Genomic DNA, 23,982 nt, shown 5'->3' with positions numbered 1-23,982 from the left:
GGCCAGCCCCCCAGCCCTCGCCCATGGCACAGTGTGGAGTGGGGGTAAGCCCCACCAGCCCTGGCCCCTCGCTCCCCTCTGCTGGCCCCAGGTCTGGGCTCAGTGCCAGCTCATTAGTGAAGCCTTATTAGCACGATAGCCCGCTCCCACGGGAACAGCCCTGCTCCCACTACACCAGGCACACAGGCACAGGCCTGCAGACCCCACAGGGGCTGCTGTATCCCTTTCTCTGCCATACTGAGTTAAAAGCATCCCTGGCTGCCCTCATCCTGCTCAGCTGGTGCCACTGGGGGCGTGTGGAGGGGCTCTAGGGCCTGGGCAGGCACGAGGCGCTGCTGTGGGGCTAGCATGGAGTGAGGGTGGCTACCTGGGCACAGGCCAGCCCCGTGGGTCAGTGGGCACACCTGGGCCCCCTTCCTCAGGAAGTGTGAGGGGGTCTAGTTCCTAAGGGAGCAGCCCTGGGAGCTGGGTGGTGGGGCAAGTGCCTGAGGGACCCCTTGTCCTAGGGGAGACCTGGAGATGTCCCATCCTGCCCAGTTCCATCCTGCCCCATCCCTTGTCACGGGCACCCGCAGCCCCGGCACCTGCCAAGGAGCTCCCTCCAGCGGCAGGGGACACGGGACACGGGACACTGAGGAGTGAGAGATGCCACCGCCCTGTGACACCGTGCCTCCACAGAAGGTGTCCCTGAAAGGCAGCATTACCCAACCCACTGCTCCCAGGGCTGCACCCACTGCTCTGCACCCAAAGGACCCCGATATGCAACGGCCAGACTCCATCTCCCTCCCCATGTATGTCCCGGGGCACAGCGCAGCCGGTGCCCGCCTGTCCCGGGGTACACCGTGTCCAGCCCACATTTCTATCCCGGGTCACACGGTGTCCCTCGTCCTTCCTGTCCCTCACACCCCTGTGTCCCCCCGCCCCTCCCCCGCCGTTACCCGCCGCTGTCGCCTGAGGGCCCCCGAGCCGCCAGCGAGAGGCCCCGCCCTTTAAGCCCCGCCCCTTAAGCCGCGCCCCGGCAGCGCCCCGCCCATTGGCCGCGCCCCGTTAGCCCCGCCCCCTGGCGCGCGGGGCGGGGCCTGTCGGGGCGGGGCCTGTCGGGGCGGGCCGGGCCGGGCCGGCAGAGCCGCGGGCGCGCGCAGCAGCCGCCGCCGCCGCCATGGGCTGCACAGTGAGCGCCGAGGACAAGGCGGCCGCCGAGCGCTCTCGCATGATCGACAAGAACCTGCGGGAGGACGGCGAGAAGGCGGCGCGGGAGGTGAAACTGCTGCTGCTGGGTAAGACCCCCCCCCCCACCCCTCCGGGCCCCACCCCCGAGCCCCCCATCTTGGCTTCTTCGCTCGGCTCGGCCCTGCGCTGCCGGAACCGGGCGGCCTCGCCGCCTCCGCCCCCCGCTGCCCCAGGGCGATCTTGGGTACCAGCGCTGCGAGTGCCTCGCCCCGCCCCGGGGATCCCCCGTGAGTGGGATGCTGGCCTCAGCCCAGGCTTCGGGTTCTCCCCACAGTGAGCTGTCGGCTCCATCTCGGGCCCCGGGGATGTCCCCGGGAACGGGGGGCCTGCCCCGCCCCAGGCTTCCGGGTCCCCCCCCCCGAGTGGGGCAGCAGGCCTTGGGATTTCCCCCCAGGAGTCGGTGTTGACCCCATCCCAGGTCCCAGGCATCCCCCCAGGAGTGAGATGTTGATCCAGTCCGAGATCCCAGGGATTCCCTCCAGGAGGGGGTTATTGATCTCATCCCAGCTCCCACGGATTCTCCCCCTCAGGAATGGGATGTTGACTCCATCCCAGCCCCCAGTGTCTGTCTCCCCAGGAGTGGGGTGTTGACCCCATCTCATTTCTCAGGGTTTCCCCACAGGAGTGGAGCCCAGTATGCACAGCGGACACTGGGGATCCCCTCCACAGTGGGGTTCTTTCCCCACCTCTCTGTGAGCAGGATGCCAGCCCCATTCCAAGCTTTGGGGATCCCCCTGAGAGGGGATGCCGGCCCTGCAGTAAGCCTTGGGTGCCCCTCAAGAGCGGGTGCCACCGCACCCTGGGCTGTGGGCTTTCCCCCAGAAGTAGCTAGCACCCCACTATGGTACTGTCCCCCCCAACCAGTCAGTGTTTCCCTTTGGGACAAAGGTGGGGGCATCCTCACTCTCCTGTGGGATGCCCCCCCCAGCAAAGGTCCTGCAAACTTGGGCACCCTGTCCCACCTGCCCAGGATCCCTGGGCTCCTCCATGGGCTGCTCTTACCCTGGCTTCTGGCTGTGGTGGACATAATGGGGCTGACAGGCACCCTTGGCCCTGTGCCTTCCCCACTGGAGCACTGGGACAGACCCTAGCCTCTCCATCACCCTGCCCTCTCCGTGGGGGTTTGGGGATCCTGGGCCACTGCCAGCCATGGGCAGGGCCCTCCACAGCCTGTGGGCTCTGTGCCTCGCGGACACTTGATTTTGGTACCGATAATGGGCCGCTTGCACTCTTCAAAGCACCCTAGTGATGCTCCCATGGGCGTTCACAGCCCTGCCCTGTGCCTGCGGGCAAGGCAGCGCTTCATTATTTTAATTCATTATTTCTCTTAATGACTCCCAGTTGGGCTTTTTATTCCCTTTACAAAATTCCCAAGGAGGGCCTCGCTCCAGGTGCGAGGTGAGAGCGTGCAAGGCTCCCACGGCCCCACGGAGCAGCGGGACAGAGAGATCCCTGACAGAAAATGTCTTTGGGCTCATCTGCTGTCTGCAGAGGAAGCTGCCAGCAGCAGGAAGTCACGCTGAAATCCGGCAGGCCTTTATTTGCTCAACCCCTGCCTGCCTTGAGAAATACGTAATTAACGCCTCAAAACGCTCTTTTATCAGAGTGCGTCTTTTTTTCATTTTATTTTGTTTTGATTTTTTTTTTCCCTTGGAACGAGCAGTGCTGGCAGCAAAACCCATCCTGGATATATTGGGAGGGGGTATGTGATGTCTGGGGGGCTTGATGGTTGGGCACACTTGCTACCCCACTTTTTTCTGTGGAGGGGAGAGTGAGGGGAGTGGACCCCCGTGGGATTTGTGGGATGGTGGAGAAGCATGTGGTGGCTCTTTGCCATGAGCTGCTCCTGTGCTGGCCTTGCTGCCAGCTCTGCCTGGTGGGAAGTAACGGGGATGTAGCTGGCTGAGGGAGTTTGGCACCTCCAGCCTCGGGAGCCTCCTGGGACTGTCCAAGACCATTCAGGCAGTGTCACCCTGGTGCTGTCAGCTCTGGGTGCCCAGGTAGGGAGGGCCCATCCTGTTGGTGCTGAGCATCACCGAGGAGCAGCTTGGGGGCTCACTGACAAGGATTATGGTGTAGACTGACTGGCTGACATCCCTTTCCTGGGTCTTACTCTGTCCTGAAGTGCAGGCAGGAGGAAGAGGACGTCCGCACTCCCTTCTGCTGGGGTCATTGTTTACGAGCAGCATTTCTGATCTCAGCTGCTTTCTAAAGCCAAAAATAGAGCAAAACGGCTCTTTTTGTACACTTTAAAAAAATTCTTTTCTTCCCCTTGCAGCTGTTCAGGTGTCAATAGCACCAGAGCCTTGGGTCAGCACTGCCCATTTCTGAGCCGAGCCATGGCTGGAAAATCCTCCCAAGCCGGCAGGGAGCGGCTGGGCAGGTGGGGCCAGCACTGTCCCCCTGGGGGCTGCTGCTTGTGACATGTCCCCTCTGTGAGGTGGGACCACAGTGCTGGGGGGATGCTCCCACCTCCCTGCTGCTCACCCTTCATATGGCTTATTTTTTTTCCCCATGGTCAGGGGAAGCTTTGAGGAGACATGAGGCCTCACATGCTTTTTGATGAGCACCACAGCTCCTCGACATTCAGCAAGGCAGAGAGAGCTCCAGGGTCCTCTGTGGGGGCTGCAGCCCTCCTGCCTCCTTCAGAAAAAGGGAGGGAAAAACTAAAGAGAACAGCTTCACCCTTTGTGCTGCATCAACCTATGGCATGAAAAGGAGGTGCCTCTTCCAAGCTTGGCATGATCTTTTGGTGGCAACTCATGGTGTCCCACAGCCAAGCTTTGGAGCTGGGGCACTGCAGCCAGGCAAGGCACGGTGTGAGTGGAAGGCACCGGTCTCGGTACGTGGTGATGGCATCAGAAGTGTCGGAGCAGAGAAGGCTTGGGGCTGACTGCTGCAGGTGCCTTAGATCTGTGCTGTGCTCTGTATGTGGCCATGGGCCACCACTTGCCTTTCCTCTGCCATGGTGGGAGTGGGCACACTGTCAGTGCAGTGGGGGCAGCCATCATCCCCCAAGGGCACACAGCTCTGCAGGTGTGGGCACAACACTGCTCCTGCGGTGGCACCTGTTTTTCTCTGCTGTTTGCTCTGGCAAAATGAGTGTATGCCAGATAGTTTGAAGCTCCAGTCTCTGATGGAGAGAAGACCCAAATGAAGCAATATCCCCCAGGCAAAGCAATTCCCCCCAAACAAAGAATGTCTCCCTCTCTGCCACTGGAAAACAGCAATCTCCCACGGTTTTGGTGCTGGGAGAGGCCAGAAGCCATCAGTGACACCTGAAAGCACCTATAGCACTTGCCCCATACTTCCAACACCTCCTGGTGCCACTGTCAGCTCCTTGCCATTGCTGTGACAGAAGGTCCTGCAGTCACTGGATGTTTCTGCTGGGCAGCAGTGTTCTGGCCAACCCACCCCCTTGCCTGTGGGAGCTGGGATGTGCCAGGGGGATGCAGGGTTGGCAGCAGGCAAGCGATTGCTGTGTTCAAAGTCCCTTATTCCTTATCTTTGGAGGATTAGGAAAGTAAAGGATTTCTCAGCTGTGTTAGAGGTGGAGAAGGCACTAGTGGGTTAATGATGTGAATCCTGAGGGGTTTGCTCTAGGTGCAGACCCTGGCATGAGGACACTGCCCTTGCTGGTGTGGTGGCACCAAGGTATGTCACGTAGGAGTTGCCCGTACCAGATCCTGCCTGGTTCAGACAGACAGACAGACAGACAGTGACAGTGGCTGGGCAGGGCTCCGAAGCAGCTTTTTTTTTTTTTTTTTTTTTTTTTTTTTTTTTTTTTTTTTGGGCTTGCATAAAAATAGAGGAAGGGAGGGACCAGCTGTGACTTTCAGAGGTTGCGTGGCCCCAGCACTGCCCTGAGTTCAGTGTGAGCTGCCTGCTTTTCTGTGCGTCGTCCTGTTTTGGGAGTTGTTTCTGTCCCCACTCCTTCCTCAGTTCTGGCTGTTGGAGGGGTTGGGTCCTCCCTTCAGTGGGGACACTGGGAGCCCCAGTGCTGTTTTTTTTGATGGGCCAGGAGGTGTTACAGTGAGGGGGACCAGGGAAGAACTCAGTGCTGTTAGATCCAGAGGGATCTGACATCCAGCCCCCTCTGGAGCTGGTGTATGGGCTTGGGATGGGTCACTCGAGTGCCTCCACTGGTGATGTCCTAGGGGCTGGCAGCTGCCCTCTGCTCCAACATGAGTGCTTAGGCTTTGCCCAGGGGAAGCAGCAGGCTGAAATGTATATGTTTAACATACATTTTTACAGATGTACATTAGAAATACATTTTATATTTTAACTTGTGTGTGTGTGTGTATGTATATACATCTTACTTTTTGCATGGAGAAATATATACATTGATTTATATGTATCAAAAAGCACATCTGTATCTATATATAGCTTCACCTATATATGTGTAGCTTTGTGGTAGAAGGTGTCCCATGGTGTGAGCCTTCCCAGGGCAGGGATCATGGTGTCCCCAAGTGCTGTTGCTGTAGCCAGGGCTGGCCTGGCCTTTCCACAGCCTCTGGGTTTCCTGCTGCAGGCTGGAGCGTGCGTTTCCGGGCCGGAGACTGGTTGAATCACAGGAGCTGGGGGAGCTGAGTAATTCTCCATCCTGCTGGTGGAAAACCTAGCCAGGGAGATTCAGGTGCTGGCAGCATCTCCGCTGTGCCAGAGGGTGAGGCCCCATCCTGCCAGGGCAGCATGGACAGAATAATGGCACCCAGGCCTGGGGGCACATGGTAGCAGTGGTGCAGGGGGAGAGGGACCACTCTGGCCATGGCAGGGGCAGAAACAGAACAGCAAAGTTTCAGGATTCCTGGAAAAAGCCCAGCACAAGGATAGTTTTGTGCAGCTTGTGAACACTGGTGGCCCTTGTTGGCACTGGAGGTGCTCCCCAGGAAACCATCCCTAGCCCACCTCCTCCCTGTGTGCCCTGAGCATCCTTTGTGCTGCCAATTTATTTCTGTTTTTGGGGGGAGGGGGAGGGGTTTTTTTTGCATTTTTATCAGCTGCCTTGGACAGGGGGTCTGCACCCTCCAATTTTTTGAGGTCCTGCCTGAGGACGTGGCATTCCACCAGCCAACGATGCACAGCTTCTTCTGGGAAGCAGCCAGCCCTGTGCTGGAATGGGATGGCCCTTGGGAAAAACGCCCTGTGTCACTGTGGGGTTTTAAAATTATTTTTACAGCAATTTTCCATCTATTTTGGGTAGGAAGGAAAATGTCGAGGGGAATCTCTTTTTGTTATTAGTTTTTGAGTCTTTAGGGTAACTCTGCTTTTAACACACCCCGTTGTCCATCCCATTTGATGGTGGGGACCCCACAGGTGCCAAGGGGGGTGGGCTCTGCAGCCGTCCCTCTGTCCTGCCGTCTGTCTATTCTGCGGGGAAAGGGATTGGTGGGTTTGTCTAGAACTAAAACCCATCTGTAAATCCAGGCTCAAATAATAGCTGCTGTTTGCCAGGCTGGGAAATCTTGCCGGGACAGCAGCAGGGAATGGGCCTCTTGGTGCTGGGGATGGGGATGGCTCTGGACCTGCTGGTGGATTGAATTCCAGCTTTTCCCCCATAATGAGAATTTTCCAGCTTTGCACTGCTTCCATCTATGCCTGAATATTTGAAAGGATGGTGCCGTGTGGAAAAATGGAAAATCCCCTGTCGGTGATGCAGGGTGAGGTAGATCCTGAAACCTGTGGCCAGCTCCTAAAATACAGTGATTACATATGTGCTGCCCAGAACTATGTGCATATATTGCACTAAATTTCTCTGCCCAGAAAGCATCATAAATCATGGGCTGCAAAATATATATGTTGGCTCAATAAATTTTTTGCCAGTGGATTAGCAGGGAGTTCTGGAGCCAGGCAGCTGCTTGCTTATTTAAAATTTTTGAAGATTATTTTTAACAAAAAAAAAGGAGGAAATGAGCCTGAGAGAGAGAGCTCTCCTCCTGTTTGCCAGGCGCTGCCCTGGGAACAAGCACTGCCTGCAGAGAGACAGGGCTGGAGGAAGCACAGCCATGGGGTCAGCCCATGGTAGTGGGGGGGTTTCCATCCCCCACGTCCCCCCCAGTGCCGGCACAGGAGTCCGGAGCTCCTCTGACACTGCCTTATCCTGCCTGGGCTGGGCTGGAGGGTGGAAGCTGGCGGTTGGCATCCAGCCCAGGAATTGTTTTGGGGCTGAATGGGCGGCAGCTGGGGTTTTCCGGGGATTGGAAACCCTTCCCCTCCGCTGCACTCATTGAGGGGGCTGGGGAGGGTCCCTCGCGTGGGGAGGGCAGCTGTTAATTCAGATCCAAATTCCTGCTCACTGCAAGTGTGCAATCTCTTGTGCTGTGCAAGCTCTTGGTGGGAGGCAGAGGTGCTGATTGAAACGTGGCGGCCTTCCTCAGGGAGCAGGGAAGGAGCTGAGAGACCTGGAGGAAGCTTGCAAGGAAATAGCCAGCCTCGGGGATGGTCACCCTGTGACTGTCACCCTGCCAGGAGAGGGCAGGAGGCCCCGGTGGGGTTGTTCCCTCCTGGCAGGGAGAAAGTGTCAGGCAGGGTCAGAGAGAGGAGGAGCTGGGGATGGCTGTCTGACACCTCACCTCAGAGATGCTGATAAGCCATGTTATTGCTTGCCACATGCCTCAGTTTCCCTGTCCAGGCACCCACTCAGAAAGGATTGGGTGAATGCCACTGGCTCTGGCCACCGGACCCAGCAGCACGGCTGCTGGGTGTTAGAAACCAGAGATATTTAATAGAAAAAATGAAGGGCTGAATCCTTCCCCCCTGCTTCCAGCTCCAGGCAGGAGCTGCCATCACTGACCACAAGTGCTGGCCGGGCTGCGCCGGGTGCCGCGTCAGCATCCTGAGGGTGCTGGGGGAGGATGGGTCGGCAGGGCCAGAGAGCCCCTGCTGTGCCGAACAGTGACCTCTGCCCAGTGAGGAGAGCCCCTCCCTTGGCACATATGGCATGGGAACCATGGAACAGGGTGCTTGAGTGGTAAATATAGGGTCTCTATAGCCTCAGTATGGCCCCAGCATCAGGGCACTCCATGCCCCGAGCACTGCCCACAGTGATGTGCCTAGGGGTGCATGCTTATCACCTGGGTGGTGTTCAGGCCAGAGACGTGTAGAAGGAGTTTGTTCCCTGCCGCCATGTCTCAGCTGGCACGATGGGCCCTGTTTTTCCCAGTTAATTTTAGCATAATCTGGGGTTTTTTTGTTGTTTTGTAATTTTTTTAACCTCTTCTATAATCTCTGCTGCCTCTACGGCCATGCTGGCCTAGGCCTGCTTGGGGCCCCCTGTAAGGGCAGCTCTGTGGTCAAGGGCAGCATTGGGAGGACCTGCAAAAAGGACTGTGAGAGGACACAGGGATAGACTTGGCTTGGGAGATCCTCTGGGATTTGCACCCAGAGGCAGGGACCATGCTGCTGGGGGTCCTGGGGCCAGATAAGCCAGGCACTCATCCATCTCGTGACACTTCCTGCAAAGAGAGGGGACAAGGGACATGGCCCTTTCTTTCAGCTTCCCTTTTCGGCTTCCCCTTTCTGGCAGCCAGGGTGACTTTGCTTCTTCCCTGCTCCAAGCCTGTGGAGGGAGGGCTGGGCTGAGCTGCACATTGTCTGCGTGGGGTAACGTCCCTAGGGGGGTCAGGGTGGGGGAAGGAGCACCTTAGGCACCCTGGCTGTCTTGCTGAACTCATGGGACCCTGCGTTTGGATGCTGAAAAACAAAACAACCCCAAAAGCCATCGGCTTTCCCTGCTGGCAGCCGCCTCCGCAGCAGGCTGGGGCACAGGACCCGGCAGGCTGGGAAGTGCGCGCTATTTAAGAACCAACCTGGGGGCGGCTGAGCCCGCTGGGATCGCTTGAGCTGCCTGGTGGAGGTGGCAACTTATTCTGAGCTCCCTGCCTGTACCTTGTGGCACAAGCATCCCTGCATCCTGGCTGCTGCTGCCTCCAGCTGTGGATATGCAGTGGGGCTGGTGATCCGTTGTTCCCCAGCACAGAGGGGGTGTGGGATGTGGCATCTCAGGTTCTGCCTGGAGATGGGATGGCAGGTGATGGACAGAACTCAGCCCCCTTGTCATGGGGAGTTCCCAGGTTCAGCCAAAGCAAGGATTGCCAGTCAGCTGTGGCATGGTAGGACTGTGGGGAAAGTGTTAGTGTGTTGATGCCATTTTCCTGGCCCAGAGCATGTGTCATTTCTTCCCTTGGGAGCTATTGCGAGGGCCCCTCAAGGTCTCTTTTTGTCCTCTCTTTCTTGGTCCTGACTTTTCCAGTGTACATCCAGTCATCTGCTCTGGCTAATGTTGCTTCTCCAATGGCTGAAGCACCTGCTGCATTCCTCCTTGTGGGGGGATGTCCCAGTAGGGTAGGGGTTCCTGGCTTTGGACAGGACCTCATCCCTTCTCATTTGTCTGCAGGTGCCGGCGAGTCTGGGAAGAGCACCATCGTCAAACAGATGAAGTGAGTGTCCCTGCACGGTCACTGTGGCTGACACTGCTCAGGCCTTGGCCACATGCTCCAAAGCCAGTGGCTGACGGGGAAAGCTCCCCATCAGTGTTGCCACAGAGCACGGGTGGGGAGCAGCATCCTTGGGTACCCCACAAAGAGCTGACCTTGCTTGTGTCTCTTCCCTGCCTCAGGATCATCCATGAGGATGGCTACTCGGAGGAGGAGTGCCGGCAGTACAAAGCTGTGGTCTACAGCAACACCATCCAGTCCATTATGGCAATCATCAAGGCGATGGGGAACCTGCAGATTGACTTTGGAGACTCCTCCAGAGCGGTGGGTGCCCTCCTGCTCCCCCTGTGCCTGGCAGGGATGGGAGTTCTTGATAGCTAAAACAGATGTGCCCAAAATTGGACTAAGATTAAAGATGGCTCAGCCCAAGCTCTCCTGTTCCCTGGTGGGCTCCCATCGGGAGGCAGAGTGGCACTTTGGGGCAGAGTGAGCTTCAATAAGTCTGTACCAATGCTCAAGCTGTTTTACCCCTGCAGGATGATGCTCGGCAGCTGTTTGCACTCTCCTCCACTGCTGAGGAGCAGGGCATCATGCCAGAGGACCTGGCCAATGTCATCCGGAGGCTCTGGGCTGACAACGGGGTCCAAGCTTGTTTCAACCGCTCCCGAGAGTACCAGCTGAATGATTCTGCTGCCTAGTGAGTACCCCCTCCTCTGCCTCAGCTCAGCTGGGCCCTGTGAGCCACAGTGCTTTTATCAAGCAGGAGAAAATCCCCCCAGGGGCTGCTCTTCACCGTCACCAGGCTTAGGAGCTGGTGCTGCCACTTCCCACATGATGCTGGGACTGAGCCAGAGCGGAACTGGGAAGGCGGATGTTTCAAAAGCTGTTTCCTTTTCTGGCGGGGTGCTGTGTACCCTGGGAGGGGGGGCACTGGGGCATCCCCCCCTGCCACTGCTCTCTCCCCACTGCGCTTCCCCAGGAGATGCTCCCCATTCATGAGCACAGCCAGGGTCCTCCCATCTTCATCACCCCTTCATGGGCCGTCAAGGTGGGAAAAATACCCAGGGAAGGCCCTGGGGACACTTAGGTCTGAAGAAGATGGGTAGGATGCTCAAGAGGCTTTTCTTTTTCTTTTAACTGTTTCTATAAAGACTTTACATTACAGTTGTGCATTACCCAGCAAATTGGTGTTTAGGTAGATAAATTGCTGCAGCTGGTTGGGTTTATCCTTGAAGAGATTAATAAATAAAGTTAATCTGCCTAATGTACCATTGCTGGAGAGAGCAACACAGCTGAGTCTGTGTTCAGCTTGCATAGTGCACTCCTACCCTCTCCACCCAGACCCCTTATGGTAAAGCAGTGTGGTGGGAAGCTCATGGTGTGCCAGGAACACCCCACCAAGCTTGGCCTCACCTGGGATCCTGCATGATTGAGACTCACTGCCATCCTAGGGCAAGTGGTTTCCCCAGCTGTCCCCTCATGTGTGGCAATGTCAGCTTTTGCACTGAGGTCACTGTGGGGAAGAGACTGCAGGAACACTCCTGGCAAGCACCAAACCTGGAGAAGCTCCTGTCAGCTCTTTCCCCTAGCACACGCAGCTTTCACTTCCTCCTGATGGGTACACACCCGCCTTCCCAGCCCCTGTCTGCTCAGCCCCATCACTCCCCAGCCAGCACTGACATTTCCCTGGCAGTGGGTGCTGGTTTGGGAGCACAGGATACCCAGCAGGTGCCAGGGAGCTCGCACACACACTTGGAGCAGGTGTATCTGCACAGTGTCTGCCAAGTGCCTGTCGCTGTCAGTGCATTAATGGAGCGTTTAGCACATGGTGGGAGGTTGGACAGCCATTAATTAGGAGCATCTTCAAGCTGTTGCTCCAGCCTTTTTCCAGCCCTGTGGAGATGCCCGCACAGTGGCCAATCCCTTGCCCATCTCACAGGGATGATGTGCCCGTGGTGCTGCTGGAACAGGACAGCCTGGGAATGAGGAGCCGCATGCTGTGCCCAGCACATGGCCCACCTGTGCCTCAGCGCTCTGCAGCACAGCAGCTCCCATCCTGTTCCTTCTCTGCCTCTTGGGGTTCCAGGAGTTTGGGGTGCCAGGGTGGTGCTCACCAGCACCCCGGTGCTTGATGCAATGTCCAAGAGCCTGTGGCGCTGCGCAGGGCCCTGCTGTGGCGTTTCCTGTTTTTTGGCAGCCAGAGGCCATGTGTGCTTCCGGCTGTTTTTGAGCTGCTCTGCGGCAGTAACGTGCAGGTCCCCCACCCTCACACCCACAGCAGGCTCCTGGGGCACCTCTGGCCTTGCCCTGACACGCTGCAGGGTTTTCCAGGAGCTGGCGAGTGGCCGTGCTGCAGTCAGAGCCAAGGATCCCTATGGCCTCGTGGGCTGTAATCTGGCTTTCACCAGATTACAGGGCCACAAATGCCTTAATTAAGACAAGCCTAATTTGCTTAAAGGAGCCCGTTCGTAGTAACCCAATTAAAGCAATGTGCTGGAGAAATCAAAACCCGCCTTGATCCCCCCGGCAGCCCTCATCAGTCCTGGTGGGTGTTGTGCACTGGGGACCCAGCCGTCACCTCTGCCAGGACCCTGCGGGCAGCAGGGCAGGCGGTGCTCCCGGGGGGACTGGGGACGCATGCAGCCCCCCACGGCGCTGCTCCCTGTCTCTCCAGCCTCCCGCCTCCTGCTTCCTCCCAGGATGCCGTCCCTTTGTGTTGTTGACTATAAATGGCATGGCGCCATCGATTGTTTCCGCCGGCACTGCAGCTGGTTGCCATAGCACTGAATATTTTCCTCTTGCCATTTTCCCCCCTGTGCAAACGGCCAGGGAAGTGGGGTGAGCCCCCCAGGCCCGGTTGTATCCTCTGCCTGGCTCCCAGTGCCAGCACATTGCCCCCAGTCCCTCGGTCCTGTGTGTCCCATGTCACCCTGGCCACTGGTGCCTGCCCTGCCTGTGTCTGGCAGGGACACGGAGTGACACCAGGATGCACATGGGGGCCTCTGCTGTGTCTCCCAGCTTGGTACTGCCCTCTCCAACTGAACAATGCTGGGAGATGGACAGGGGACTCTGGCCCAGTGGGGGGATGTCCCATGGGATCTGGGTGGGTCGTGCCCCATGGTCCAACTTCCATAACACCTTTCCTCTTTGACCCCAGCTACCTGAACGACCTGGAGAGGATAGCCCGTGCCGACTACATCCCCACCCAGCAGGATGTGCTGCGCACCAGGGTGAAGACCACGGGCATCGTAGAGACTCACTTCACCTTTAAGGACCTGCACTTCAAGTATGTCTGACCTCTTGCCCCTGTGCCTTTTTGAAAGCAAAAAAACCCTTCCTCCCCATGCTGGGATGGCCCATGAGTGCACACTGCATGCATTCAGTTCCCCCCACCTCCTGGTTTGCTCATGGCGGGAACTGCTGCCTCAGAGAGCGGAAACCGCTGAAATAGCTGGAACAGCCTCAGAAACACTTCACAGAGCTCAGCCTGGGGGCGGATCCAGGCTCTGGTGAGGAGGGGAGGGGGAAGGCATCCCTCCTCCCGCTGCTGTGACGATGCTTCCGCTGCAGGAAGGGCGCTGGGCAGGGGCTGGGCTCTCGGGTCAGGCAGTGGCAGCGCTGCTTGCACCCCATAGTTTCTTTCCACTGAAAACCCATGGGAAATAATCAGGGCTCCAGTTTCGGAGGCAAAAAGCTGCCATTGTGCACATCCCCAGGGCATTTAGTCCCATGGCAACAGAGCTGATGTTAGAAAGATCTGCTGGGATACTCTCTGAATGCAGTGGGCTTGCAGTGCCACCCCGATGCCACCCTCCACTCCACAGTGGAGACACTTGGACACTTGGTTGTGCATTGCCAGGGCAGAACTTTGGAGGTGGCAGTGGGGTGGTCTGGGGGCAATGCAGTGTGTCCCAGTGGGGAAGCCTTCCTGCCAGCCAAGCAGTTGTCAGTGGGCATGGCAGTGGAAGTGGAATGCTACTGCCGGGCTCTTCTCCATGGAGGCAGGGCATCCTCTGGTGCCCGTGGCAGGAGAGGCACACGGTGCATCAGGATCATCCCTGAGCCCTGCTGCTGCCACAGTCCTGCTGAGCCCACATGATACTGACACCTCCTGGGAAAGGTGGCCTCATCCTGCCCCAGATCATGTCAGGGATTTGCTTCGGCTGGGAAATGAGCCTGGACACTGTCCTGGCAGCAGGAGCAGGGGTGGATCCTCAGCACTGCCAAAATCCCTGTGTCAGAGGCACTGTGGTCTGCCTGAACTGGTGCTGCTCTTGCTCTGGGCAGCTGGGAACACTGGAACAGGGCATGGGGTGAGGCTGGTGGGGGCTGCCATCCATCCCTGCATCACCCCCCTGCTGCAGGATGTTCGATGTGGGTGGCCAGCGCTCGGAACGGAAGAAGTGGATCCACTGCTTCGAGGGGGTGACAGCCATCATTTTCTGCGTGGCCCTAAGTGCCTATGACCTGGTGCTGGCTGAAGATGAGGAGATGGTGAGTCATGGGGATGGAACCAGTGCCATGAGCCATCCCCTCTGTAGGGGGCTGGAAGAGCAGCCCCTCCTCTGGTGGCCACCAGTGCCCTGGCCAGTGTGGCCCAAGCCTTTCAGGGCCATTGGCCCAGGCAGGCAAGAGCATGGGAGGTGGCAGTTCAGGTGGAGTGTGTGCTGCCTGAAACTTCCTGCCTGGCTCATGCTGCCATCTTCCCTGCCAGAACCGGATGCATGAAAGCATGAAGCTGTTTGACAGCATCTGCAATAACAAGTGGTTCACAGACACGTCCATCATCCTCTTCCTCAACAAGAAGGACCTCTTTGAGGAGAAGATCGTGCACAGCTCCCTCACCATCTGCTTCCCTGAGTACACAGGTACCACTGGGACCCTCAGTGCCCCTTGTCCTCCTGGCAGGGGCAGTGGGCAGTGCCTTGCCCCAGGAGGTGCTAGGGACAGAGATGCTGGCTTTCCTGTGCCTGAGGAGCAGTGGGTTGGGGCAGCAAATGGAGTGTGGTGGTGTTTAGGGTGCCCCAGGACATGGGAGATGTGGGGGGATGCAACATAAGGGGCAGCTGCCCTGATGGGGGTTAGCTGAGGGTCATTCTGCCTCTGGAGCCTCAATTTGGCAACAGGACAGTGGCTGTGGGGGGCCAAGCCAAGCCCAAACCCTTTGGTGGTTCTGGGCAACTGTGGGGGCAACCCAGTGTCTCTTCTTCCCCAGGGGCCAACAAGTATGATGAGGCAGCCAGCTACATCCAGAGCAAGTTCGAGGACCTGAACAAACGGAAGGACACCAAGGAGATCTACACCCACTTCACCTGTGCCACGGACACCAAGAACGTGCAGTTCGTCTTTGATGCCGTCACTGACGTCATCATCAAAAACAACCTGAAGGACTGTGGTCTTTTCTGAGGGCGGCACTGCCCAGGTGGGTGGTGGTCTCGGTGGTGGCTCCTCAAATGGGGTGGTGATGGACCATCCTCCAGGAATGGGCAGGGCACAGCCTGCCAGCTGCAGGCTGCCCTGTCCCCAGATCCTCCCCTGCTCATCACCTCTCTCTCCTAGGAGCTGCAAAGGAAGGACCACGCCATCTCCCACTCCTGCTTCTCTTTGGATTCATTCTTCTGCCCACCACATAAAGAGACTTTTTGAGTGCCAGCACGGTGGCAGGGCCCATGTACCCCCTGCTGCCTGTGTTTGCCCCCCACCATTGTCCTCCTCCTCGCCGGCGTTGCCCTTCCAGGGAAGACAAGGTTTTATTCTTGGTTTGTACCCCCTTGAACCGTTCCAGCCCCCATTTCATTCACTCCGAGCCCTGGGGCTCTCACTGTTTACATTGCAAGTGTTGCTGGCACAGGGGGCACAGGATCCCCTCAGGGATGCCCACCCAGCCACAAACACGACCGATGACATTCCTTTTAGTAAACCAGAAAAGAAAGAAGAAAGAAAAAAAGGAAAAAAAAAAAACCAAAACAACAAAACCAAACCCAAAACCATGCAAAAAAAACCACACCACACCGGTTGGGCACAGGTTACTTTTTAAAGAAACCTTTTTACCAAACTATTTAAAAGCATCAAGTGCTACATGGTGGTGGCATCTTCCATGGCCAGCCCACCCCCCAACCGTGTGCCTTTGGGGGGAGGGTCTGCACCCCACCCCGCCTTGCTGCCCCAATCCCAACGGGCAGCTCAGGCAGGAGGGTGGGCAGGGGGTGCTGCCCACTGCCTCTATCCCCCCCTCTTTCTAAGCCTAGTTTTTAGGGCTAGCTGTTGCGTAGGGCGAGGAGAGCCCGCTGTACAGAGCGGCCCCCGCTGTCCCCCCTAGCCCAGGGGGACCCTCCAGCCGGTGCCTGCGGCCTCGCTTTTCCCACAGGATGTTTTACTGAGTTGTTCACATGGTTTGAAATAATAAAATGTAGAAAGGAAAAAAAAAGAGACAACATTATATATACTGAAACGCCCTGTGTGACGTGGGAGTGGGCAGGGGGGCCTCACCTCTGTGAGAGGCCTGGGGTGGTCCCTGGCGATGAGAGAGGGACACAAGGTGGGTTGACATCCCCCTGGGGTCAGGAGAAGCCCCTGGTTGTGGGAGGTGAGGGCAGGGGTGGGACCCTTTGGGATGCTGCTGCAGGACTAAGCCCTGCCCTGAGGGGCTGTGGGGTGGTGAGGGAACAAACACATGAGAACCCCCTGGCTCTGCAGTGGTGGCATAGTGTCACCAAGGGAGCCCCAGTATCACACAGTCCCTGGGGACACCCAGTGCACTGGAACACCCAATGATTTGTAGCACAGAGGGAGATGTAGCACCCCTTGCACCCAGCAGCCCACAGGAACTCCCAGCCCCAGGGATCATCCATGGACACCCCACACCCAAAGGACCCCCAGTTCCAAGGGATTCCTGGAGACTTCCAGCACCCACAGCTCCATGGAGCACTCATGGGCACCTGGCAGCACCCAAGGGACCACCCCAGCACCCAGAACTTCAGAGGGCACCTAGGACCCCCCAGCACCCAAGGGAGGAACTCCTAACACCCCTCAGCTTCAAGGAGTACCAGGGACTCCCAGCACCAAGGGGTGCCCAAAAGCCCCCAGTCTCCCCAGTGCCAAGGGTCATCTGGGAACCCCCAGCACCTCTCGGCTCTAAAGGGAGCCCAGGGACCCCAGGATCCCCGAAATATCTAGGGACACCCAGGACCCCCAAACACCCCTCTGCTCCAAGGGGTGTTCATGGCCCTCAGCACCGAAGGATCGCAAAGATGCCCCATACCCCACAGCTCCAAGGGTTACCCAGGGACCTGCAGCACCCAACAGTATTCAGCATCCTGTAGTATCCAGAGTAATCCAGGTACCCCTAGGACCTTGGGCTCCAGAGACCCCCAGCAGAACTGGGGCCTCTACAGTGCTGACTGGTGGGAGAGTTGGTGGGGAGGGGAAGTGAGATCGTGCCCCCACCCTCCCCTCCCCTCTTCACCAGGGGTGGCTTTGGAGCTCAGCAGGTCAAATCTCAGGGGTTTGGGGCAAGCAGAGATGGTTGTGGAGGTGGGATGGGGTCAGCAGCGGGGCTGGGCCCCGGGGGAGGGGGTGCTTGGCTGGGGCTCAGAACAGCCCGCAGTCCTTGAGGTTCTCCTTGATGATGATGTCAGTCACGGCGTCGAAGACGAACTTGACGTTCTCTGTATCGGTGGCGCAGGTCATGTGGGAGTAGATCTCCTTCACGTCCCTTCGCATGTTCAGCTCCAGGAACTGCAGCTTGATGTAGTTGCCGGCATCGTCATAGGTGTTGGGACCTGGTGGTGTGGCAGTGAGCGGGATCCCTTCCCGGGCTGGTGTCCCCCACCAGAGTGCCGGCCCAGGATTACCCAGCGCTCCCTCGGGTGGGCAAACCTTGCGTGCTCCCTCAGGGAGGCTCATGTGGCACCACTTGCACGGGGTACTGAGGACACCTGGTGGGGGACTCCTGCGGGGGTGGTGGCACCCAACCCTCCAGCAGCATCCCACCACCACCAGCCACTGCCGCACTCACCATCATAGTCAGGGAAGCAGATGCTGAGATGGGCCTTCTTGATCTTCTCCAGAAAGACGTCCTTCTTGTTGAGGAAGAGGACGATGGAGGTGGTGGCAAAGTAGCGATGGTTGCAGATGCTGTTGAAGAGGTGCAGGCTCTCGTGCATGCGGTTCTGCAGAGGGACACAGCCCCGTGATGACGCCCAAGTCATGACAGGGACAAAGCAGACGGGGTGTGAGGTGTTGAGCGTTCCTCACCACTTCATCATCCTCCACCAGGACCATGTCGTAGGCACTGAGAGCCGCGATGAAGATGATGCAGGTCACACCCTCAAAGCAGTGGATCCACTTCTTCCTCTCTGAGCGCTGTCCGCCCACGTCAAACATCCTGGGCAGGACAAGGGAGGGTCAGCAACCCCCCACTCCCTGCCCACCCCCTGGCACCAGCCCTTACTGGAGGCCTGGGCCCCACCTGAAGTTAAGGTCTTTGAAGGAGAACTGGGTCTCTATGATGCCGGTTGTCTTGACGCGGGAACGCAGCACGTCCTGCTCTGTGGGGACGTAGCCAGGGGTCACCAGGCGCTCCAGGTCTGACAGGTAGCTGGCCAGGCACGTGGTGGGTGTGAGACACAGGTTGGAACCCCCCTCATGCCTCCCCCACCCACACTCCCCGACCCCACGTACTAGCCCGCAGAGTCGTTGAGCTGGTACTCAGAGGCGCGGTCAAAGCAGGCTTGGATGCCCGTGTCCTTCCAGAGCCGTCCAATGATTTCTGACATCTCCTTAGGCATGGTCCCCTCCTCAATGGTGTCCGAGAGATGCAGCAGTTTACGGGCATCATCCTGTGAGGGAGAGGGGTTCAGTGGGGCCTGGGGGCTGGGGCGAACCCCTGCCGAACCTGCTGCTCCTCACCTGGCGAGCCGTGTCCCCGTACTGGATACTGAGGGTGGTCATGGCCCGCACAATGGCCAGCATGGACTGGAGTGTGTTGCTGTAAATGATGGCAATGAACTCCAGGCATTCCTCCAGCGAGTAACCATCTTGGTGGATGATCCTGTCCAGGGAAGATCACAGGCATGGGGCTGAGCTGGATGCTATGGAGCTGAGCCACATGATGGATGCACCCCATGGCAGTGGCATGGGGCAGGGCCAGACACAGTGGGATGGGGCACCCCATGGCAACAGTGTGGGACAGACACTTTACATGGTGGGCACTATCATGTGACTCCCCATAGCACTTACTTCATTTGCTTGACGATGGTGCTCTTTCCCGACTCTCCTGCTCCTAAGGGGACAAAATATGGGTCATGGTGGTGCCCATGCCATGGGCCCTCCCAGCTGAGCCCCGTGCTGGCTCACTGAGAGCCTTGGTCACTGGTGCCTGACATGGCTGCGGGCACTGTTGGCTATGCCAGGTCCATGGCTCAGGGTATGTAGGGGGATTAACAGCCTGGTGCCTGTGGCATTAAGGTTAGGCTGAGCAGCTGTGTCTAATGGGATCTGAAGAGGCTCAGCCAGGGACACTCTCAGTAACCCAAGGGAGGGGTTGGGGACATGGTGGCATTGCAACCCTGCCACCCACCACCCAAAGCTCCAAACTTGTGGCTCTGCAGGGGGATGTGTCCTGGGCTGGGCTGTGAGGACAGTGATGCCACCCATGGCCCCACCACATACACAGCACCCCAGTCCTCAGGCAATACTGGGTGACTGGGAAGGACTGGGAGGGACACACAGCACAAGGAGGCCTCAGGGACAGACATGGGATAGTGGTATGGGCTCCATGGAGGTCCCTAGGGGGATGCGGCAGGGGTGCTGATGGGCTGGGGTGTGATAGGTAGTGTTAGTGAAGGCTCTTAAGATGGATTGGTTGGGGTTGGCGGACCTGAGAGTGGGAGGATAGGTGGGCTGATGGGGTTCAGGGATATATGGAAGCCAGGAGATCTTAGGGTGGATCTTAGGACCTTAGGATCTCAGGGTCTCATCTTCTTCTTGAGATGGTCTGTTGAGGTGTCTGGTAGGGGGTGTTGAGCTGGTCTAGGGGATCCTGGGAATGGGGGAGCTGTTGGGGTGGCTGGTTGGGTTTAGGGGTGCTGAAGGAGAGAGGAAAACATTGGTTGGGCTTTTGGGGTTGACTGGTTGGTTTTAGGGGTGCTGTGGGGGTCAGAGGACTGCTAGAGTGGACTGACTGGGTTTAGGGTTGCTAAGGAGCAGGGGCCTGGGGTCTGATGAACTGGTTGGGTTTAGAGCGGGGTCAGGGAAATTTTTGGGTGTTTTACTGGGGAGGGGTTGGTTGGTTTTAGGAATGCCTGGGAGTGGGAGGGTGTTGGGGGCACTCCTGCGTTGTCCTGATTTGGTTTAAAGGTGCTGGAGGTATCAGGGAAACATTGGGTGGGCTCTTGAGATGCGGAGGTTTGGTTTAGGGCTGCTGGGAATGGTGGTTATGTTGGAGTGGGCAGCTTGGTTTTAAAGGTCCTGGGTGAGTCGGGAGAATGTTGAACAAACTGTGACTGTGGGCTGCTTGGGTTTGGGGGCCCATCTGGGGGCCAGGGGAAAGTTGGATTGGCTGGTTGGGTTCGGGGGCAGCTGCAGGGTGTGCTGGTTGGGTTGAGGGATGCTGGTTGGTTTGAGGGGTGCTGGTTGGATTGAGGGGTGCTGGTTTGATTGGAGGGTTCAATTTGGGTTAAGAGGTGGTGCTGGTTGGGTTGAGGGGTGCTGGTTGGGTTGAGAGGTCCTGGTTGGGAGGTGCTGTTTGGATTGGAGGGTGCTGGTTGGGAGGTGCTGGTTGGGTTGAGGGGTGGTGCTGGTTGGGTTGGGAGGTGCTGGTTGGGTTAAGGGGTAGGTTTCAGAGCCACATTGGGTGGGCTGTTAGGGTGAGATGCACAAAGGATGGGCATGTCCCCCAGGGTGTCGTCTCCCCCTTACCCAGCAGCAGCAGCTTGACAGTCCTGGCATCCTTCTCAGCGTCTTCCTTGAGCTTCTTCTCCAGCTCTCGCGAATGCTTCTCCTCGGCGCTGGCCCCGGCTCCCATGCTCAGCCCCGCAGCCCTGCGGTTCACCACCCGCTCCTTGGAGGTCAGCACCAAGATGGGCAATGAGCTCCAGCCTCCCGCTGCCTCCAGCGCTCGCTCCCGGCGCCCGCCGCCGCCACTGCCACCGCCGTCACCCGGTGTGCGACAAGGACGGGGCCAAGGTCCCGGGGGGCCGCCTGCCGGGGGGCTGCGCTCAGCACCCGGGGCTTAAGCTGGGCCCCCCCGATAAACCCCCTTCAATCTGCAGCGGGCTGAGCTCAGCAATCCCGTGGTTCCCGGTGTCAGCACTTCTGCCGGGATGGAGGTGGGGGGGACAGCCCGACCAGCCCCCAGTTTTGCCTCCACCCTGGGGCTGGGGCAGTGACCCAGCCAGCCAGGGGGAAGTGGGACCCCTACCCGTCTCCGGCTCTGTTGTGGACCCCAGGGGTTTGGAATTGGAGGATGGGATGGCGTGTCTGCTGGGATCTGGTCACAGTGGGAGCAAATGTCCCTATTGTCCCCATCTCACCTGGTCATACCCCCTGCTCTGGACCAGTGCCCCACTGTCCCACCCCAGTAAGCCATGCCAGTGTCCCCACGGGCACTCCCCACAGTGACAGAATGTCAGCCTCATTCACCACACCGTGTCCACAGTGACCCTTCCAGAACCCTCCACTAATGTCCCCATGTCCTCCACCTGCACTTAGCGTGCCACCCACCAGTACACTCCCAGTGCCACCAGGCCAGCTCAGTACCACCTCCACAGCGCCCTCAGGCCCTCCAGCAACACCTGCACAATGTCCTCAGGGATACCCGCACACTCCCCACAGGGTTTCAAAGCCCTCTGTAGTAACAGTGACTGCGGAAGAAACCCCAGTGTTCCCAAGAAATTCCAGTTCCTGTGTGGGGACCGTGTCCTCCCCAGTCAAAGAAAATCCTGCCCAACGTTCAGGGGCACTGCAGTGCCACCTCTGTGTTACCATCCCAACCGCAGTGAGCCCCCCAGAATGTCTCTGGGTCCCTCAGTGCACCTTCCCAGTGCCCTCCTCTCACATCCCCTGTGCCCCCCATTGCCACTGTGGCCACCGCAGCGAAACTGAGTATCCCACGGAACACCGCAGTAAGTCCTCAGTGTCCCCCCCACCTCTACCTTGCCAGGACTGCCCCGGTGGCCCCAGTACTGCCCGGTGCCTCTGTGTCCCCCATTTGTCCCCAGCGCTCCCCTCCCCGCACCGCGGCTCTCCTGCAGGGCTTCGCTCAGCCGCCAGAGGGCGGAAGCGCCCAGCGCAGCCCCCAGTACAGCCCAGGGCAGCTCCCAGTACAGATCAGTGCTCCCAGTACAGCCCAGGGCAGCTCCCAGTACAGACCAGTGCCCCCAGTACAGCCCAGGGCAGCTCCCAGTACAGACCAGTGCTCCCAGTACAGCCCAGGGCAGCTCCCAGTACAGATCAGTGCTCCCAGTACAGCCCAGGGCAGCTCCCAGCACAGACCAGTGTTTCCAGTACAGACCAGTGCTTCCAGTACAGCCCAGTGCTCCCAGTACGGCCCTGCACACTCCCAGTACAGATAAATGCTCCCAATACAACCCTGCACACCCCCAGTACAGCCCAGCCACCTCAGTACAGCATTGCACCACCCCCAGTACAGCTCTGCACACCACCAGTGTACCCGGTACCGATCCCAGTGTAGCCCCAGCACCTCCCCTACTCACACCAGTGCCTCTCAAGACTGCCCAGAGGAGCCCAGTACCACCTCCATCACCCCAATACTGAACAGACCACCCTGTTACAGCCCAGTATTGCCCACTACAACCCCCAGCCACCCCTACAGAACCATTACCACTTCCCTACCACTGCTCCCAGTATCACCAACTACCAGGTCTTACTACCAAATCCTAATGCCTCAGTACTTCTCCTAATCCTGCCAGTACTGCCCAGTACCAACCTCCAGTGTGCCTATTACTACCTCCGATACAGCCCAGGATCTTTTAGCACTGACCCCAGTGCTTCCTGGAACTACTCAGGGGAGCTTGGTACCACCCCCGTATCAATCAGAGTGCTCCCAGCATCATCCTCTACCACCCTCTGTGCCCTCTGTAAGGTTTCTCCCCTGCCCATGCCCCCAGTACCACCAAGTACCAGCTCTCAGTACCATATCCTAGTGCTCCAGTGCTCTCCTCAGTGCTTCCAGTAGTGAGACTGAGTGTTCCCAGTGCCTTCAGCAACACTCACTGCTGGCACCAGCCGCCAGCCCAGCCCCGAGTACCCCAACACCCAGCAGCAGCACCCACTACTGCCACCTCCCCATACCCCCCTGTCCTGCCCCCCAGCACCAGGGACCCAGTGCTCCCCCAGGGGTAGCCCTCTGCTCCCTGGCAGGGCTCAGGGGATTACGTGGTGGGGGCCAGGTCCGTCCCCTACAGAGCACACGCAGGCGCCCGCGTCTGTCCCAAAGCCAGTGTTTATTTGGGAGTGCCCCTAGCTGCAGCAAGGGGCACTTACTTAGCCCTGGTCACCCCTGTGTTTCCCACGTACAACAATTTACAACCCTCCACACCCACCGGGGTGCCCCAAGAGGGTGGCTGATGGGCTGGGTGCCCACTGGGTGCCCAAACACCACTGGGTGTCACCAAGCACCAGCAGCTGCTCGAGGTTTTACACCAGCATGGCCCTTTGTCCTTCCCTTCTCCATCCAGAGACAAGCCCCCACTATTGCCTGAACACCTTGGTCCTACCTTGAGGTCCCATCTCACCCGTGCCAAGCCCCTAGAGAAGAGATAGAGCCGTGTACCCTCATCCCTTCCCCTCAGCTTGCCTGGTGGTCTACAGCTTCCCCACAGAAAGCACTTGCTCCTCCATAACCCTGTGGGGAAACTGAGGCACGAAGCTATGATGGTCACACCAAGCTTGCAGTGGGCAGACCTTGTCTGGCACTACCTACCTCCCCCACCCCCTACCCTCCCCAGGGCATCATCCCCTCCCACACCAGGACATCCATCCCCCAGCATGGTGTCATGGCTCAGCTGTGAGGGAGAGTGGCTGTGGTGACCTGTGGTCTCTGCACAACACGATTTGGGGGTCCTTGTCAGGGAGGAAGACAGCAATGGTGGCTGCAGCCATCTCAGGGGTGCCTGACCCTCCCCAGGGACCCCTTCCCCTCCCCCGGGGTCCTTGCTCCTCCCTGGGGCTGGGATGTGTGGGTAGCACCACCCCAGTGACTATGTACAGCCTACAAATAAGGACCACCTCCCGTGGGAGGGGGGAGCGCGTGTGTCTGTGTGTGTGTGTGTGCGTGGATGTATATATATATATA

The 23,982-nt window shown here is 58.4% G+C and overlaps 2 protein-coding genes across 2 annotated transcripts; one reads left to right on the top strand and one right to left on the bottom strand.

Moving 5' to 3' along the window:
- The first annotated feature begins 1,082 nt into the window (after nucleotides 1–1,082).
- GNAI2 (G protein subunit alpha i2) lies at nucleotides 1,083–16,099 on the top strand. Its single transcript, XM_063411638.1, has 9 exons — nucleotides 1,083–1,277; nucleotides 9,626–9,668; nucleotides 9,848–9,989; nucleotides 10,202–10,362; nucleotides 12,823–12,951; nucleotides 14,030–14,159; nucleotides 14,380–14,533; nucleotides 14,881–15,087; nucleotides 15,225–16,099. Exons 1-8 carry the CDS (start codon nucleotides 1,160–1,162, stop codon nucleotides 15,069–15,071), a joined length of 1,068 nt encoding a protein of 355 aa, XP_063267708.1. The 5' UTR covers nucleotides 1,083–1,159; the 3' UTR covers nucleotides 15,072–15,087; nucleotides 15,225–16,099.
- Nucleotides 16,100–17,255: 1,156 nt separating this feature from the next.
- Nucleotides 17,256–20,794, bottom strand: GNAT1 (G protein subunit alpha transducin 1). The gene is made up of 8 exons (XM_063411436.1): nucleotides 20,586–20,794; nucleotides 18,906–18,948; nucleotides 18,576–18,717; nucleotides 18,348–18,505; nucleotides 18,136–18,264; nucleotides 17,922–18,051; nucleotides 17,683–17,836; nucleotides 17,256–17,446 (listed from the first exon to the last, which is right to left on the bottom strand). The coding sequence occupies exons 1-8, from the start codon at nucleotides 20,689–20,691 to the stop codon at nucleotides 17,256–17,258; spliced, it is 1,053 nt and encodes a 350-aa protein (XP_063267506.1). The 5' UTR covers nucleotides 20,692–20,794.
- Nucleotides 20,795–23,982: the final 3,188 nt, after the last annotated feature.

The sequence above is a fragment of the Prinia subflava genome, chromosome 14, assembly GCF_021018805.1.
Source record: "Prinia subflava isolate CZ2003 ecotype Zambia chromosome 14, Cam_Psub_1.2, whole genome shotgun sequence".
Lineage (NCBI taxonomy): Eukaryota > Metazoa > Chordata > Aves > Passeriformes > Cisticolidae > Prinia > Prinia subflava.
The sequence above is the reverse complement of the archived record's forward strand: the minus strand, read 5'-3'. Positions and strand labels throughout refer to the sequence as shown.